This window comes from Eriocheir sinensis, chromosome 24 (genome assembly GCF_024679095.1).
Source record: "Eriocheir sinensis breed Jianghai 21 chromosome 24, ASM2467909v1, whole genome shotgun sequence".
NCBI lineage: Eukaryota > Metazoa > Arthropoda > Malacostraca > Decapoda > Varunidae > Eriocheir > Eriocheir sinensis.
In genome coordinates, this window is record NC_066532.1 from 2358412 (window position 1) to 2374960 (window position 16549).

The window sequence follows — 16549 nt, forward strand, 5'->3', positions numbered from 1 at the left end:
TACCTTGCCCTCCTCAGCCCCTCTGGACAGACTGAAATCGTGACGGTCTCCTCGCTCCTCTTATCTGGTCGAAGAAGAGGAGTGACTGGCACGTGGTAGAGACAGTTACTTAATCAATCCATTTTTGCTTTTGTTTTAGAATTGATTAAAGAAGAACTAAGGTTGAGATCCGTAAAAAGATTGCCAAAAAAATAACAGCTTATGCACACTCAGTTACTCTATTATCAAGTTTATTTTAAGATCAATGGAGGAGAAACTGACATTGAGGAAGGTATAGGAAGAGAGAAAGGAAGGAAAAGGAAGGAGAGGAAAGGGAAGGGTAGGGAAGAGAAGGGTAGGGTAGGGAAGAGAAGGGAAGGGAAGGAAAGGAAGGAAAGGAAAGGTATGGGAAGAGAGAGAAAGGAAGGAAAGGGAAGGAGAGGAAAGGGAAGGGAAAAGAAGGGAACAGAAGGAAAGGAAAGAAAAGGGAAAAGAAGGAAAGAAGGGAAAGGAAAGAAAAGGAAAGGAAGGAAAGGGAAGGTATGGGAAGAGAGAGAAAGGAAGGAAAGGGAAGGAGAGGAAAGGGAAGGGAAGAGAAGGGAAAAGAAGGAAAGGGAAGGAAAAGAAAGGAAAGAAAAGGCATGAAAAAGAAAGGATATGAATGGAGGGAAAGGAAAGGAAAGGAAAGGGAAGGAAAGGGAAGGTATGGGAAGAGAGAAAGGAAGGAAATGAAATGAAAGGAAAGGAGAGGAAAGGGAAGGGAAGAGAAGGGAAAAAAAGGGAAGGAAAGGAAAGGGAAGGGAAGGGAAAAAAAGGGAAGGAAAGGAAAGGGAGGAAAGGGAAGGAAAAGAAAGGAAAGAAAAGGCATGAAAAAGAAAGGATATGAATGGAGGGAAAGAAAGGATGGGAAAACAGCTCATCATCAACTGTTATAATTGTCATCTTTATTAGAACAAGTTACAAGTGATGCCCTGTTGCGTTCATCTCACATCGCTCACCAAGTCCTTTCGTTACTATAAACAACAAAACAAGCAAAATATAAATGACTACAATCTTGCTTCTTGGGGACTAAACCTTGTACGAGAAACATGTTATCAATAGATGTTAGATTTCCTCTCTTTAACTGAACAACTTAACCCCTTGACTGTGGATTTCCTACAAGAAGACATCACCAAGCTACAGGAGTGGAACAAAAAGTGGCTGCTACAATTAAATGAAGAAAGATGTAAAGTCCTGCACCTTGGGAGGGGATATCCAGCACACCAATACCATATGGGAAACACTCCACTATCCACCACAGAGCTAGAGAAAGACCTGGGAGTGTATGTTACCAGGCTACCAGTGAAGGATAAATCCGTGCCAATCGCAGCGGATGGGTAAACAACTCTCCTCCTGAAATTGACCTCTTGTACGGCCACTCCTCTTTACTCTTTTCAGGAACGGCGAGTAGTGGGCTTTTTTTTAATTACCGTTTCCTTTTTTGTGTGCCCTTGAGCTGTCTCCTTTGCAGTAAAAAAAAAAGTAAAAAAAAAGAAAGGGTAAGAAATGGACAAACTCAATACTACAAATACTATGACCAATATTCTCAAACAATTCACGGCTCACACACCTACATATGATAAGGCTTTGGTAGAGGTTGTTGTGTTTGTATTTCCATGGGTAGTTTTATGAGCCTAGTGGTAGTTTTGACAAGGCTTCTGCACACCCACATATGCCAAGGCTTTCATAGAGACTGTGTTAGCATTTCAAGGGGTAGTTTTATGAGCCTAGAGGTAGTTTTGACAAGGCTTCTGTATACGCACATTTGATAAGGCTTTCGTAGAGGTTGTGTTAGCATTTCCATGGGTAGTTTTATGAGCATGGTGGTAGTTTTGACAAGGCTTCTGCACCATGAACATGGAAAAACACTCATGAGAACCTGACTAACCTCTTTTGTGGGCTTTGGAAATAAGTTGTGAGAGTCAAAAGCATATTCTCAATTCTCAAACATTTGGGGGCTTTCAAAGAGGTTGTGTTACCATCTCAAGGGGTAGTTTTGACAAGGCTTCTGAACCATGAATGTGGAAAAACACTCATAAGAACCTGACTAACCTCCTTTGTGGACTTTGGAAATAAGTTGTTGTGAGTCGAAACCATATTCTCAATTCTCACACATTTGGGGGCTTTCAAAGAGGTTGTGTTAGCATCTCAAGGGGTAGTTTTGACAAGGCTTCTGCACTATGAACATGGAAAAACACTCATGAGAACCTGACTAACCTCTTTTGTGGGCTTTGGAAATAAGTTGTTGTGAGCCGAAAGCGTCTGAGAATACGAGACTCGATCTTACGACAACAACGAAAACAACTGCTCAACACAAGGAAACATTTATACTTCTATTGTCTTAAGGAAGTGATAGACCTTCATCACACTAATCTCCGAAGTTACTGCCCACACACACACTCATGTACAGTACAAAAATATGACGTCTCGATCACATCACGGCGAAACATCTTGAAATAACAAACTGACTAATTACGAGGGCGGATAAGAGGAAAGAAAGGGAGGACAGGGAAGGAAAGGGAGGAAAAGGGAGAGGAAGGTAAGGGAAGGGAAAGAAAAGGATGGAAAGGGAAGGTATGGGAAGGGAAGGGAAGGGAAAACAAGGAAAGGGAAGGAAAGGGAAGGTATGGGAAGGGAAGGGAAAAGAAGGAAAGGACAGGGAAGGAAAGGGAGGAAAAGGGAGAGGAAGGGAAGGGAAGGGAAGGGAAAGAAAAGGATGGAAAGGGAAGGTATGGGAAGGGAAGAGAAAAGAAGAAAAGGGAAGGAGAGGACAGGGAAGGAAAGGGAAGGGAAGGGAAAAGAAGGAAAGGGAAGGGAAATAAATGGAAGGAAGAGGAAGGGAAAGGAAAGGAATAGAAAAGAAAGAATGGGAAAAAGAAATAAAAAGAAGGGGAGGAGAAGGAAAGGACAGAGGAGAGAAAGAAGACAAAGAAAAAAAGAGAAAAGCATAAAAAAAAATATAAAAAAACAAAAAACGATCATACCAAAAACGAAAGAGACGAAAGAAATAACTGAAACAGAACGAGACTTAAAAAATACCTATTCCTCAACACCCGGGATAGGTCAGTGCCAGGGAACATGACTCGGATGGGCCGTGGGTGCCAGCTTGAAGTACCGGGCCGTGTGCTGCGTGGCCGAGACCCCGGACTGCTGCGTCGCCCGGTCTGTGCTGTCCGCCTCCGCCACGTTCTCCACCGCCTCCCCGCGCATGGTGGAAATACAGCGCCAGATGTCAAGGTAGTTCGCTGGGGGTGAGATAGAGAGAGATTGTGAGTTAGTGGATCTTTTTTTTTTGTTGTTTTTTTTTTTTACAGCAAAGGAGACAGCTCAAGGGCACAAAAAAGTAAACATTAATAAAAAAAAAAAAGCCCGCTACTCTACTATGACCTTTTCCTCATTTTCTCTATCATTTGTTCTTTTTATTTCTCTTTTTTTTTTGTTTCCCTGTCCTTTCCTACTCTTCCCTTTCCCTTCTTTTTATTTTTTTCATTCTTTCTCTTTTATTCCTCTCCTTTCCCTTTCTATCTTTCTATTCCCTTTCCTCTCCTTCCCTGTCCTTTTCTACTCCTCCCCTCTTATTTTTTTCTCTTCCCTTCCCTTCATTTCCTTTATCATCCTTTCCCCTTCTTCCCTTCTCTTCACCACACACACCTATTTCTTATCTTTCCTATTCCTATTCCTTCTATTCCCTTCCTTTATCTTCCTTCCATCATTATCAAATATCTTCTTCTTCCTCCCTTCCCTTCCTCTCTTTTCTTCTTTTCTCCCTCTTTCTCCAACCATTTATATACATTTCAACTCTTCTTTCTATTCCTTTTCTATACTTTTTCTTCTATCCCTTATTTGAGGAGAGGGAGTATAAGATAGTAAGTTAGTGAGCAGATAACTTATTTGAGGTCAGTGGAAGCAACAGTTTTGGTGAGGAGATAGTTTGCTGTGAAGGGAAAAATAGGAGACGTACGCAAAGGGTATTGACGGGGAAAAAGTCGAGAAAAGTGTAAAGAGGAAAAAAAATCTAAGTAGTGATAAGACTTTCATAGAGGTTGTGTTAGCATCTCAAGGGGTAGTTTTGTGAGCCTGGTGGTAGTTTTGACAAGGCTTCTGCACACCCACATTTGCCAAGGCTTTCATAGAGGCTGTGTTAGCATCTCAAGGGGTAGTTTTATGAGCCTAGTGGCAGTTTTGACAAGGCTTCTGTACACCCACATTTGCCAAGGCTTTCATAGAGGCTGTGTTAGCATCTCAAGGGGTAGTTTTGTGAGCCTGGTGGTAGTTTTGACAAGGCTTCTGCACACCCACATTTGCCAAGGCTTTCATAGAGGCTGTGTTAGCATCTCAAGGGGTAGTTTTATGAGCCTAGTGGTAGTTTTGACAAGGCTTCTGCACACCCACATTTGCCAAGGCTTTCATAGAGGCTGTGTTAGCATCTCAAGGGGTAGTTTTGTGAGCCTGGTGGTAGTTTTGACAAGGCTTCTGCACACCCACATTTGCCAAGGCTTTCATAGAGGCTGTGTTAGCATCTCAAGGGGTAGTTTTATGAGCCTAGTGGTAGTTTTGACAAGGCTTCTGTACACCCACATTTGCCAAAGCTTTCATAGAGGCTGTGTTAGCATCTCAAGGGGTAGTTTTGTGAGCCTGGTGGTAGTTTTGACAAGGCTTTTGTACACCCACATTTGCCAAGGCTTTCATAGAGGCTGTGTTAGCATCTCAAGGGGTAGTTTTATGAGTCTAGTGGTAGTTTTGACAAGGCTTCTGCACACCCACATTTGCCAAGGCTTTCATAGAGGCTGTGTTAGGGAAGGAAAGGGAAGGAAAGGCAAGGAGTGCAGAGAGAGAATTAGAAGGGGAAATAGAGCTAAGGAGTGTCTTAACCCCTTGACTGTGGATTTCCTACAAGAAGACATCACTAAAGCTACAGGAATGGAACAAGTGGCTGCTACAATTCAGTGAAGAAAAATGTAAAATCCTGCAGCTTGGGAGGGGAAATCCAGCATACCAATACCACATGGGAAACACTCCACTATCCACCACAGAGGCAGAGAAAGACCTGGGAGTATGTTACCAGGCTACTAGTGAAGGCGAAATCTGTGTCAATCATAGCGTACAGGTTAAGAAGGGAAAATACAAGTGGGTGATAACCTTTCCAGAGGCGGACACAACCATCATCCCCTGACGAGGCCAAGATGGTTCCCGTGGCGTTCCAGCACACGCGCCAGACGGTGGAGTTGTGGTCGTCGAACTGGCCTGCCTGCCGCACCTCAAAGGATATCAAGCTGTTCTGGGCCTGCGATGAGTCTTGTCTGAGGGAGGAAGAAGACAGGTGCTATGATCCTTATCCACCAAAAGAGTGACACCAACTATTAAAGTCAAAATTCAAATATAACTAACTAGAACAAGGCCAAGCTAACCTAACCTAACCATACCAAGCCATCAGATAAGTGACACAAGCTATTAAAGTCAAAATCCTAATATAACTAACTAGAACAAGGCCAAGCTAACCTAACCTAACCATACCAAGCCATCAGATAAGTTACAAAAGCTATTAAAGTCAAAATTCTAATCTAACTAACTAGAACAAGGCCAAGCTAACCTAACCTAACCATACCAAGCCATCAGATAAGTTACAAAAGCTATCAAAGTCAAAATCCTAATCTAACTAACTAGAACCAAGGCTAAACCAAGCTAACCTAACCTAACTATACCAAGTCAAACTCAACCCAATACCCAACCTAACCCAGCCCCTAACCTATCCCTTTCTATTATCACACCCCACTCGGCCTGTTACCCCCAGACACTCACTTGACAGGGCGCAGCGTCACCACTCGCACATCCTTGGTGGCAATGCCCAGGAGGTGATACGAGCGGCCAAGGTTCGGGGCAAAGGCGAGATCATGTACTGGGTCCGTCACCGACACCAGGCTCTCCACGCGGTTCCACTTGTGTGTGTTGGCCGAGAACTCGTAGATGAACACCTTGGGCCCCGAGGAAGGGTTTGGGTCGTCACTCCCAACAGCGATGAGCGGTGCGTGGAGACTGGAAGGGAGGACTGTGGATTAGAAAGTGACTGGACCTGTGTTCAAAGGAGACTGGAAGGGAGGATCATGGATTAGGGAGAGACTGGCCCTGTGTTCAAAGGAGACTGGAAGGGAGGATCGTGGATTAGGGAGAGACTGGCCCTGTGTTCAAAGGAAACTGGAAGGGAGGATCGTGGATTAGGGAGAGACTGGCCCTGTGTTCAAAGGAGACCGGAAGGGAGAATCATGGATTAGGGAGAGACTGGCCCTGTGTTCAAAGGAGACTGGAAGGGAGGATCGTGGATTAGGGAGACTGGCCCTGTGTTCAAAGGAAACTGGAAGGGAGGATCGTGGATTAGGGAGAGACTGGCCCTGTGTTCAAAGGAGACTGGAAGGGAGGATCGTGGATTAGGGAGAGACTGGCCCTGTGTTCAAAGAGGCTAGTAAACAAACTTGATAGGTCCCATTCTTCTTCCTGTCTTTACACCCAAAACAACCTGACCTCACCCAAACTGTGGCACCAAACTAATGAAGCAACTGCAGCAAACATTCCACAAATCTCTCCTGGCTAAATCGATGTAACTGTCCCTAAGATGAGTTTCCCTTCTTGATTCTAACCTATAATCCTCTTTTCCTTCCTATCTGTCATCCATTGTGGGTAATTACCTGTTGACCTGACTTCCCTGTGAGGTATAAACTGTTGCTGCCCTAGTTTAATAATAATACATAATGGCTACATATCAGTGCCTTATACCATAACACAAGAGACCTGGGACCAATACTAACCGGGAGGGTGACTGGTTCCAGGAGATACAGGAACACTGCAGTTTACAGTTGATCTCGTACTGTGGTGACCATTGGTTGAGATTCATCACGTCCGGTGCCTCGTATATCCTCACCTGCCCAGAGGAAGGAAGGGACAGAGGTTACTTTCCTTGTGCCTCTTAAAAATAATAATAATAATTCCTTGGGTACCTCATTTAAATAGTAGCTCTCCAACCCCTTCAACCTCCTTTTAAGTCAGTTGCCCAGAGGAAGGAAGGGGAAACAATTACTTTTCTTGTGCTTCTTAAAACAATAATATTTTCTTGGGTACCTCATTTAAATAGCTCTCCAACCCCTTCAACCTCCTTTTAAGTCAGTTGGCCAGAGGAAGGAAGGGGAAACAATTACTTTTCTTGTGCTATTTAAAACAATAATATTTTCTTGGGTACCTCATTTAAATAGTAGCTTTCCAACCCCTTTAACCTCCTTTTAAGTCAGTTCCCCAGAGGAAGGAAGGGGAAACAAATTACTTTTCTTGTGCTATTTAAAACAATAATATTTTCTTGGGTACCTCATTTAAATAGTAGCTCTCCAACCCCTTCAACCTCCTTTCAAGTCAGTTGCCCAGAGGAAGGAAGGGGAAACAAATTACTTTTCTTGGGTACCTCATTTAAATAGTAGCTTTCCAACCCCTTCAACCTCCTTTCAAGTCAGTTGCCCAGAGGAAGGAAGGGGAAACAATTACTTTTCTTATGCTATTTAAAACAATAATATTTTCTTGGGTACCTCATTTAAATAGTAGTTCTCCAACCCCTTCAACCTCCATTCAAGTCAGTTGCCCAGAGGAAGGAAGGGGAAACAAATTACTTTTCTTGTGCTATTTAAAACAATAATATTTTCTTGGGTACCTCATTTCAATAACAGTTTTCCAACCCCTTCAACCTTCTTCCCACCACCTCCTAAGTCAGTCGAACAAGAGGAGAGAAGAGGTCAATTTCTGGTGGAGGTGTCCTGACAGTTACGATAAGGGATGAAAAGCTGAGTTCCAACCAAAAAGACACACAGAGGAAGGAGGGGACAGAGATTACTTTCCTTGTGCCTCTGAAAAAAATAATTACTTGGGTACCTTATCTTAATACTGTAGTGTGATATATGTTTTGTGATTAGAAGGGGATGGTGTTGCTTTTGTCCCCCTTTTTTAGTCTTAAGCCGCATCCACAATGTGCCAACTCTGGGACACGACAACCCAGCAACTTTTAGGCCCCCTTCACGCTGTGCCGAGTCAGCATCCGGCGATCGTTTCTAGACCTCTTTCCAACCATGTGCGACCTTTTCACATCAACATTTCACACCCAAGACCTCGTATACCCCGAGTCACTGGGTTGTCACACCCCAGAGTCGGGGAACGGGGCTTTAGTGTTACTTTACTGTCACTGTCTTTTAGTTTTCTGCTCTGTTTGGGTCTACATCAGTTATTTATATATTTTCCCTTAATGCCTCTTCGTGAATCTCAATAACAATAGTGGATAATAATGGATGGAGACTGGAAAGATGAGTTTTGGTGCGAATGACACACAGAGAAATACAGTTTTGAAAGATGCCACACTCAATGATCGAGTTATTTTTTTTCCAGCGACAATGGAGGCACTGCACGGACAAAAAAAAACAGAAAATAGAAAGTCCAGAGAATCAGAAATTTAAAATAACAGGCTAACCCACCACTCCACCGGCTGAACACGTGGCAAGCTGTAAGCCCTGAATCTTGGGGGCAAACTTGATATCCATAACTGAGGTGCGCGAGTCAACCAGGCCGGCGCGCTTGATCCAGGTGCTGTGGATGCCATGGCCCGAGTCACTCACTGGGGGTGGGAGACAAAGGGGAGATGAGGACCTAAGAGACCGTTTTTGTTACAGTATAAGAAGGCAGTTTGAGAAGCATAAATAAACCAGTAAAGTAGGCAGTTTGAGAAGCATAAGAAGTATAAGGCAGTATAAGAAGGCAGTTTGAGAAGTGTACGAATTTTAAGTAAGACAATTTAACCTGATAGCAGCGACGGGCCAAATTTGTGGCTTTACCGTGTACCAGCAACGGGACAAATTTTTACCATGATATAAACCCCCCAATATAGATGATGCATAAACCGATCACAAATGTGTTGATATATATTATGAAATGGTTTGTGTGAGTGATGATTTTTTCTCATTTTTCTCGCTTAGAGGGGTCTTTAAGAAACATGATCCCCGCAGCTACCAGGTTAAGAAGCCAGACTAACTGTTCTATATATCGTTACCTTCATAAACAAACTGCCTGTCATTTTTTCTACTTTTCAGGAAATTAAAAAAGCTGTCATTTTCCCATTAGATATAGACCTCATTTTTTCACAACCTTGCTTTTCAGTTGCATTACTCTACTTATCTTTTCTTCCACTAGAATAAGAATTAGAATTAGATTATTAGAATTAGAATTAGTACCACCTTCCAAATAAAGACCAATACCAGTGCTCCAGCTCTTGACTCACCACTCTCCTCCCAGATGGCGGCGGTGCGGTCGAAGGAACACGTGGCAATGATCTGGCCAAACTCTGGGTGGGCCCACGTCACCTTCCACACCGAGCCACAGTGAGTCTTCCAGGAGGCTGTGCACACCCACTCCCCATCCTCGTTCAGGTCCCAGATCTGAAGGGATGACTCATGTATTTGTGAAACATTATCAATACTCACACACACACAAGAAGAAGTGGACAGAGAGGATCTTCTGACAAGAGATAGTGGAAGAATAAGAGGTCATGAATGGGAACATAAACAGGAGGGTAGCCTTCTCCGCTGCCACTGACAACAATGGCACAACGTGAAGCATATCTCACTTACTGAGGTGTTATTCCAGTGTTAGCCCATACTCACCCCTCTCAACCAAAACTGGCTAGGGGGCTTTATTGATCGTAAACAATCAGACTAAACAAATCAAAGCTCCTCATCTACGCTCCTTAGAAAGGTTGCCATATGTTACCATTAAGAAACTTAGCCCAACAAATGACGCTCCCAAATTTGACGCACTTTCACCGAAAACTTAATTTTTAATCTTTTTTTTTTCCGCGTCATCGTGCGCCAGGACCTTTTACCCTTTGATGACACTAGACGCGTCATCGTGCGCAAGAGGGTTAACCAACAAATATACGTTAGTAAAAAATAATGTGCAACATTTCATTGCTTTATCCACACGTTTTGACTTACGGTATTAAAACGGAAGAGAAGTGAAAGACATTATAACCCAAACATAGTCATAAATTCCTCATCAGCCAAAACTGGAAAAAAGCAGGTAGTTAATGTGGAGATATAAGGTATAAAATGTATTATATAACAATGACACGGGGCTAACTCCAATCTTCGGGTCAGGCCATCCCCTCACCTTGACGCTCTGGTCGCTGGAGCACGTGGCCATCCTCCTGCCGTAGAAGTCGAAGGCCACATCGTGAATGAGGTCCTTGTGCTCGGCGTTCAGACTCTTGGCCACGAACATCGCTGCCCACACCCGCCTCCACGCCCTCTGCCTGGCCTCCCTCGGTGATTAGACCTCGTGCCGCCTGTACCCTGGGGCTCGGTTGTTGTTGCTCGTTAATATATATCCTTCACGTGCCGCCTGTGCTCCTCCTGGGCGTGTAAAAGGAGAAAAATGATGGACACTCGGCGGGTTCTTGGCGTGGCGCGGGTGTAAACAAACTTCACGGTTGCCAGATTATCGTACTCAGAGCCTCATATTTACAGGTTTCTGGGCCATAACTGTTGTCAAGAAACACCAATAATTAACCATTCAAACGATAACCATATATGAAGGCAGTTAATTGGGTGATGAAAGCAGTTTTGGGGTCGGAAATCGGCAAACATAAGAGGCAGAGTACGACAATCTGGTGCTCGGTGGAAGTTTTCAAATAATAAAATAATAATAAGACTTTAAGAACGTTGATTTATCCCTCTCACTTAGATTAAATATATGATTGAGTTTCTAATAATAAGTTGTTTATATAATTATTCTCTGATATTCTCGTTTTGTTCGCCGGAGTTGTTATAGAAAACGTGTAAAACCCTTTATTAGGGAACACTATGGTAAACCTACATAAATAAAAATTCTACGGTAGCAGACTATTATAGTAGCTCTGTAATGTAGCCCTATAATGTGGGGGTTGTGCGGGGGATTCAAGGTGTAGCGTGGAAAATGGAGAAAATATTATATTAAATTAAATAAATGAAGCTACATCCCTTGATTATGACAACCACTAGGGTAGTGAATGGTATGTGGTAGCGTGGTAGTTGTCGAGCGCTGGTCCCGGATGTTAAGGCCTCAGGACAAGTGAACACTCGTTCCCAAGTTTGTGACCAGAAGGGCGTTACTTGTGTGGTTAATTATGGAGGGTGGGAGGATTTCCGTGGGAACCACTTTTGAGACAGCATTAAGAAACTGGATGGTGATAATGTACTATGGAGGGGATGTGTGTATGGTTCAGTAATTTCCAATGAGCAGCAAAACAGGCTCCAAATGATAACACTCAGTAAGGTTAGATATAAATATGTATTTGGTTTACTTTAAAGGTTAGCGGAGTGCTAATAAAAAATATGAACAAAAATGAATGACCGACAGGCTGTAGGCCTCTAAACTAGCTAACTACCGGCACAAGGGGAGATTTGGGGAATACACAGAATGCTTAGCTCTGTAGTTGATGGATGCGGAGGAGGAGGAGCTGCGTGAGTGTCTGGCTCGGCAGAGGACGTCCACGATGGGAATGGGCGATCCTGGTGATGGACAGACGGGCGCCGCTTGATGTAGAGATGGAGCGGCTCGGGTGGTGTGGAGAGGCGGGCGCCCTTTGATGTAGGGAGCAGCTTGGGGGCAGTGGTATTGGAGCCCCCAGGACAGTCGAGGGGCAGGTTACCCCGCCATACAAGTTCCCATCCTGTAGTCCGTCTCACCCCGCAGGCCGTGGGTGGTCTTTCGGGGGGGCTGAGGGGAGAGGTGGACACCGCTCTTGCTCAACTCGCTGCCTTTCCTTGCTAGGGCTGCTGCTCGTCTCCTGCTAGCCCGCCTCACACAGTAGGCCGTGGGTGGTGTGTACGTTCTCCAAGCTTCTGGCTTGCTGCCGTGGTGCTCGCCTCAAGTCTACCCAGCTTCTGCTTTGCTGCCGTGGTGCTCGCCTCAAGTCTACCCAGCTTCTCCCTTGCTGCCGTGGTGCTCGCCTCAAGTCTACCCAGCTTCTCGTCCTTCCTCCTCACTGACTCGTGGGTCTCCTTGTCCTCGCCTTCTCGCCTCTCCTCCTCGCTAAGCTCCTCCCCCTTCTTCACGTGACTCCCTCTCGGCATTACAATCAAACCCTACCTAACTAACTAGTTATTGGTTTCTTAGAGGGGTTCGAGGCTTCGAGATGAGGGATTTCAGTAACTCGTTCATATATCCGCTCATTCGCTCGCCGTGTTATCTTCTCATAACCTTTTACGCACTTACATTCCTCAGCTACCCATTCACTCTTTCACTCATTCACTCATTCACGCTCCCACTCGCTCACACTTAGGGCCTGTTTACACGAGGCGTTTCTAACGCGCGTTAGCAAACGCCGCGTTAGGAATTTCAATGATAACCTATGGAGCTGTTCACACGTGACGCGCGTTTTTCCCTGACGCCGCGTTAACGCCCAAGTCACTTCCTAACGCGCGTTTCGCCAGCGGGTCGAGATACATTGGAGCTTATGGGAGCGTTTACACAGGGCGGTAAACGCCGCGGTTTGAAAGTGGTGGGCCCTCTAATTGGCTGGGCTGCAACCAATGAGGAGATAATATGCGTTACTATGGCAACCACTCCACGTGGAGGAGGTTTTCAGTCGGGTTACACGCACGCACCCACCCACACCACAAGCACAGTCCCTTCACTGGCAGTCATGGAGGAACAGAGGCTTGAGGCAATTGATACTGACCTTCTCATACATGAAATACAGTAACGTCCAGCCATATGGGATATGCAGTCTCTGCATTGTCTGGCTCATACATATGCACGCACAAACAAAACCGCGGCGTTAACGCGGCGTTAGAAAACGCCTCGTGTGAACGGTCGTGAATCTGACGCGCGTTTGCTAACGCGCGTTAGAAACGCCTCGTGTAAACAGGCCCTTACTCACTCTGTCACCGACTTACTCACATTCTCTCATTCATTCATACACTCGCTTACACTTACTCTGTTACTCACTGACTTACTCACATTCTCTCGTTCATTCACCTTCGGACCGTTACACGGCTCCCTCCTTCCTGAGACTGAAATCCCTTTCTCAAAGTCTTGAACCCATGGGTAACCTGTCTAAAAAACAATCACATTACTACTCACTCCATATAAAACGTTGTTATATCATATAAAACATTAGATAAAAACCCGTAAAACTTCAAAATGCAAAACATTCCATCCCTTGATTAAGTCAAGAACTTACAACAGAATAGTCTTTAACAGCGGCCAACAACAACAACAAAAAAAAAAAAATGTCATGGCTATCCACTGGTATGGGCACGAGTGCCCTGGGGTCTCATCAGGACCCGGCATCCTGGCGGGGTGTCAGGTTGGTTCCTCCCCCACCTCCCCTGGCATCCGGGGTGGCGTGGTATGGCCTTCCTAGCCACTCCCACACCTTCCGCGGGGAGCCCAGGTCGTCCCAGAGATTACTGGTGGGGTTGACGATGCTCTTCTGGGTCTCCACGTTTCATCGGGCTTCGCCACCCCCGGATACGGGAGAGATTTACCAGTGCCGTATTGCACTGCAACAAAAGGAGGGTCTATTACCAACTATCCTGCACCGCACAGATCTGTTCCAGGAGCCAACCTAAACTTCTTCACTTAGCCTTCATGGAGGACTTCTCTCTCTGGTTGGACGTTGTTCGACTTCATCTTCATCGCTACAGTCCACCGGTGGCACTATTACTTCCTCCTGTTCTATGAGGATTTGTTCTTTTCCTCCATATGGTGTTACTTTATCTGCCGCTTGTTGTATCTTAGTTCCGTTAAAGACATTTTCTAATGTATAGGCACTCCCCATCTCTAATTATTTCTTTAACCTTGTACTGACCTAGCCACTTCACTCCTAACTTCCGCTTTAACAAGGGGGGACTCCATAATTGAACGAGTGTTCCTTGTCCTGAGGGACCAGCGCTCGACAACCACTCGGGTAGTGAATGGTATGTGGTAGCGTGGTAGTTGTCGAGCGCTGGTCCCGGATGTTAAGGCCTCAGGACAAGTGAACACTCGTTCCGAAGTTTGTGACCAGAAGGGCGTTACTTGTGTGGTTAATTATGGAGGGTGGGAGGATTTCCGTGGGAACCACTTTTGAGACAGCATTAAGAAACTGGATGGTGATAATGTACTATGGAGGGGATGTGTGTATGGTTCAGTAATTTCCAATGAGCAGCAAAACAGGCTCCAAATGATAACACTCAGTAAGGTTAGATATAAATATGTATTTGGTTTACTTTAAAGGTTAGCGGAGTGCTAATAAAAAATATGAACAAAAATGAATGACCGACAGGCTGTAGGCCTCTAAACTAGCTAACTACCGGCACAAGGGGAGATTTGGGGAATACACAGAATGCTTAGCTCTGTAGTTGATGGATGCGGAGGAGGAGGAGCTGCGTGAGTGTCTGGCTCGGCAGAGGACGTCCACGATGGGAATGGGCGATCCTGGTGATGGACAGACGGGCGCCGCTTGATGTAGAGATGGAGCGGCTCGGGTGGTGGAGAGGCGGGCGCCCTTTGATGTAGGGAGCAGCTTGGGGCAGTGGTATTGGAGCCCCAGGACAGTCGAGGGCAGGTTACCCCGCCATACAAGTTCCCATCCTGTAGTCCGTCTCACCACGCAGGCCGTGGGTGGTCTTTCGGGGGCTGAGTGGCGAGGTGGACACCGCTCTTACTCAACTCGCTGCCTTTCCTTGCTAGGGCTGCTGCTCGTCTCCTGCTAGCCCGCCTCACACAGTAGGCCGTGGGTGGTGTGTACGTTCTCCAAGCTTCTGGCTTGCTGCCGTGGTGCTCGCCTCAAGTCTACCCAGCTTCTCCCTTGCTGCCGTGGTGCTCGCCTCAAGTCTACCCAGCTTCTCCCTTGCTCCCGTGGAGCTCGACTCAAGTCTACCCAGCTTCGTCCTTCCTCCTCACTGACTCGTGGGTCTCCTTGTCCTCGCCTTCTCGCCTCCTCCTCTCGCTAAGCTCCTCCCCTTCTTCACGTGGCTCCCTCTCGGCATTACAATCAAACCCTACCTAACTAACTAGTTATTGGTTTCTTAGAGGGGTTCGAGGCTTCGAGATGAGGGATTTCAGTAACTCGTTCATATATCCGCTCATTCGCTCGCCGTGTTATCTTCTCATAACCTTTTACGCACTTACATTCCTCAGCTACCCATTCACTCTTTCACTCATTCACTCATTCACGCTCCCACTCGCTCACACTTACTCACTCTGTCACCGACTTACTCACATTCTCTCATTCATTCATACACTCGCTTACACTTACTCTGTTACTCACTGACTTACTCACATTCTCTCGTTCATTCACCTTCGGACCGTTACAAAGGGGCCAGGGCAGGATTAGGATAAGGGTTAGGATGAGAAAAGCAAAACTACAAAAGATGTAAATTAAAAAAAAAAGAATAGGGCAGAGGGCCAACTATGGGAATTTTCCAACGATATCCAAGTTAAAAGTAATAAGATGAAGCATGACATCCCCAAAGTAGACTATTCTTTCATCTCCATACAGGATCATTCTTTTCTTACATCCTTATTTTCCCTTATGGTGTCCTACAGGCTATAATATGAGTCTCTCCCACTCTTGAAAATCATATAGCTACTCTCCTCCCTGATATGCTCGTCCTTCTCATTTATTACAAAGGAGACGGCTCAAGGGCAACAAAAAGCGTAGAAAAAAATAAAGCCCGGTACTCACCACTCCCACAATAGACAAAAGAAAAGAATGGGCAAAAGAGAGGTCAATTTCGGGTGGAGAGGCGTCTCGATACACTCTTCTTGAAGGAGGTCAAGTCATAGGCAGGAGGAAATGCAGGCGAAGGAAGGCTGTTCGGTCTCCCAGCTGGTCTTCTCCTTTGTTGTTTTTACTTGCAACAATAAACTATCAATCAGCTGGTCTCTTCCCTTCTATCTCCGCAGCTGAGTACACCGTCCTCCCCTTTTGACATGCCCATACCATCAACCTGTCTCCTCAGCACACTCTAAACACGCCCATAACTTCCTACCATTGCGCCTTATTCGTTTCCTGGTGCTACCTCCTCATGTATTACAAGTTGTAGAATCACACTCTCTACTGCCTGGGGGTTGGGATGGCATGGTCCTCCCTTCTCCTTTGTTGTATACCTGCAACAAGAAACTATCAATCAATCGCATCACACATTCCCATCACCTCCTTTGATATTCTACTGTTTGGGAAAATGCAGACGGTGAATGAAAAAATGAGAAGAAAAATGATAAAAATGATAAAAAATGAGAAGTAAAATGAAAAAAAAAGAGAAAAATGATAAAAATGCAAAGAAAAATTATAAAAAATGAGAAGAAAAATGATAAAAATGAGAAAATAATAAAAATGAGAAAACGAAAAGATAAAAATGAAAAAAAAAATGAGAAGAAAAATGATAAAAATGAAAATAAAAATGAAAAAAATAAGAAGAAAAAATAAAGAAGAAAAATAAAAATGATAAAAATGAGAAGAAAAATGATAAAAAAAAATGAAAAA

At 44.9% G+C, this 16549-nt stretch overlaps 1 protein-coding gene across 4 annotated transcripts; it reads right to left on the minus strand.

Moving 5' to 3' along the window:
* Positions 1–900: 900 nt before the first annotated feature.
* LOC127002739 (nucleoporin SEH1-like) lies at positions 901–10539 on the minus strand. 4 transcript variants are annotated; one of them, XR_007756496.1, is made up of 8 exons: positions 10204–10538; positions 9317–9473; positions 8517–8656; positions 6819–6931; positions 5818–6051; positions 5158–5318; positions 2227–3263; positions 901–1897 (listed from the first exon to the last, which is right to left on the minus strand). XR_007756496.1 is itself a non-coding variant. In XM_050868842.1 (8 exons), the coding sequence occupies exons 1-7, from the start codon at positions 10312–10314 to the stop codon at positions 3082–3084; spliced, it is 1098 nt and encodes a 365-aa protein (XP_050724799.1). In that variant the 5' UTR covers positions 10315–10539; the 3' UTR covers positions 901–992; positions 3058–3081. The 4 variants fall into 4 exon arrangements, 1 of the variants encoding a protein (XP_050724799.1); XR_007756495.1 differs by having other exon boundaries at positions 901–2061; XR_007756494.1 differs by having other exon boundaries at positions 2062–3263.
* Positions 10540–16549: the final 6010 nt, after the last annotated feature.

Bases quoted from the DNA above. Each gene is read 5' to 3' on its own strand.
- LOC127002739 (XM_050868842.1), bottom strand. From the start codon at position 10,314: ATGTTCGTGGCCAAGAGTCTGAACGCCGAGCACAAGGACCTCATTCAC. The intron at 5,319-5,817 runs GTGAGTGTCTGG...TTCCTCCCTCAG, and splicing joins GTGACGCTGCGCCCTGTCAA to ACAAGACTCATCGCAGGCCC. The intron at 3,264-5,157 runs GTTATCACCCAC...TCTCACCCCCAG, and splicing joins TTGTGTCCGCCTCTGGAAAG to CGAACTACCTTGACATCTGG.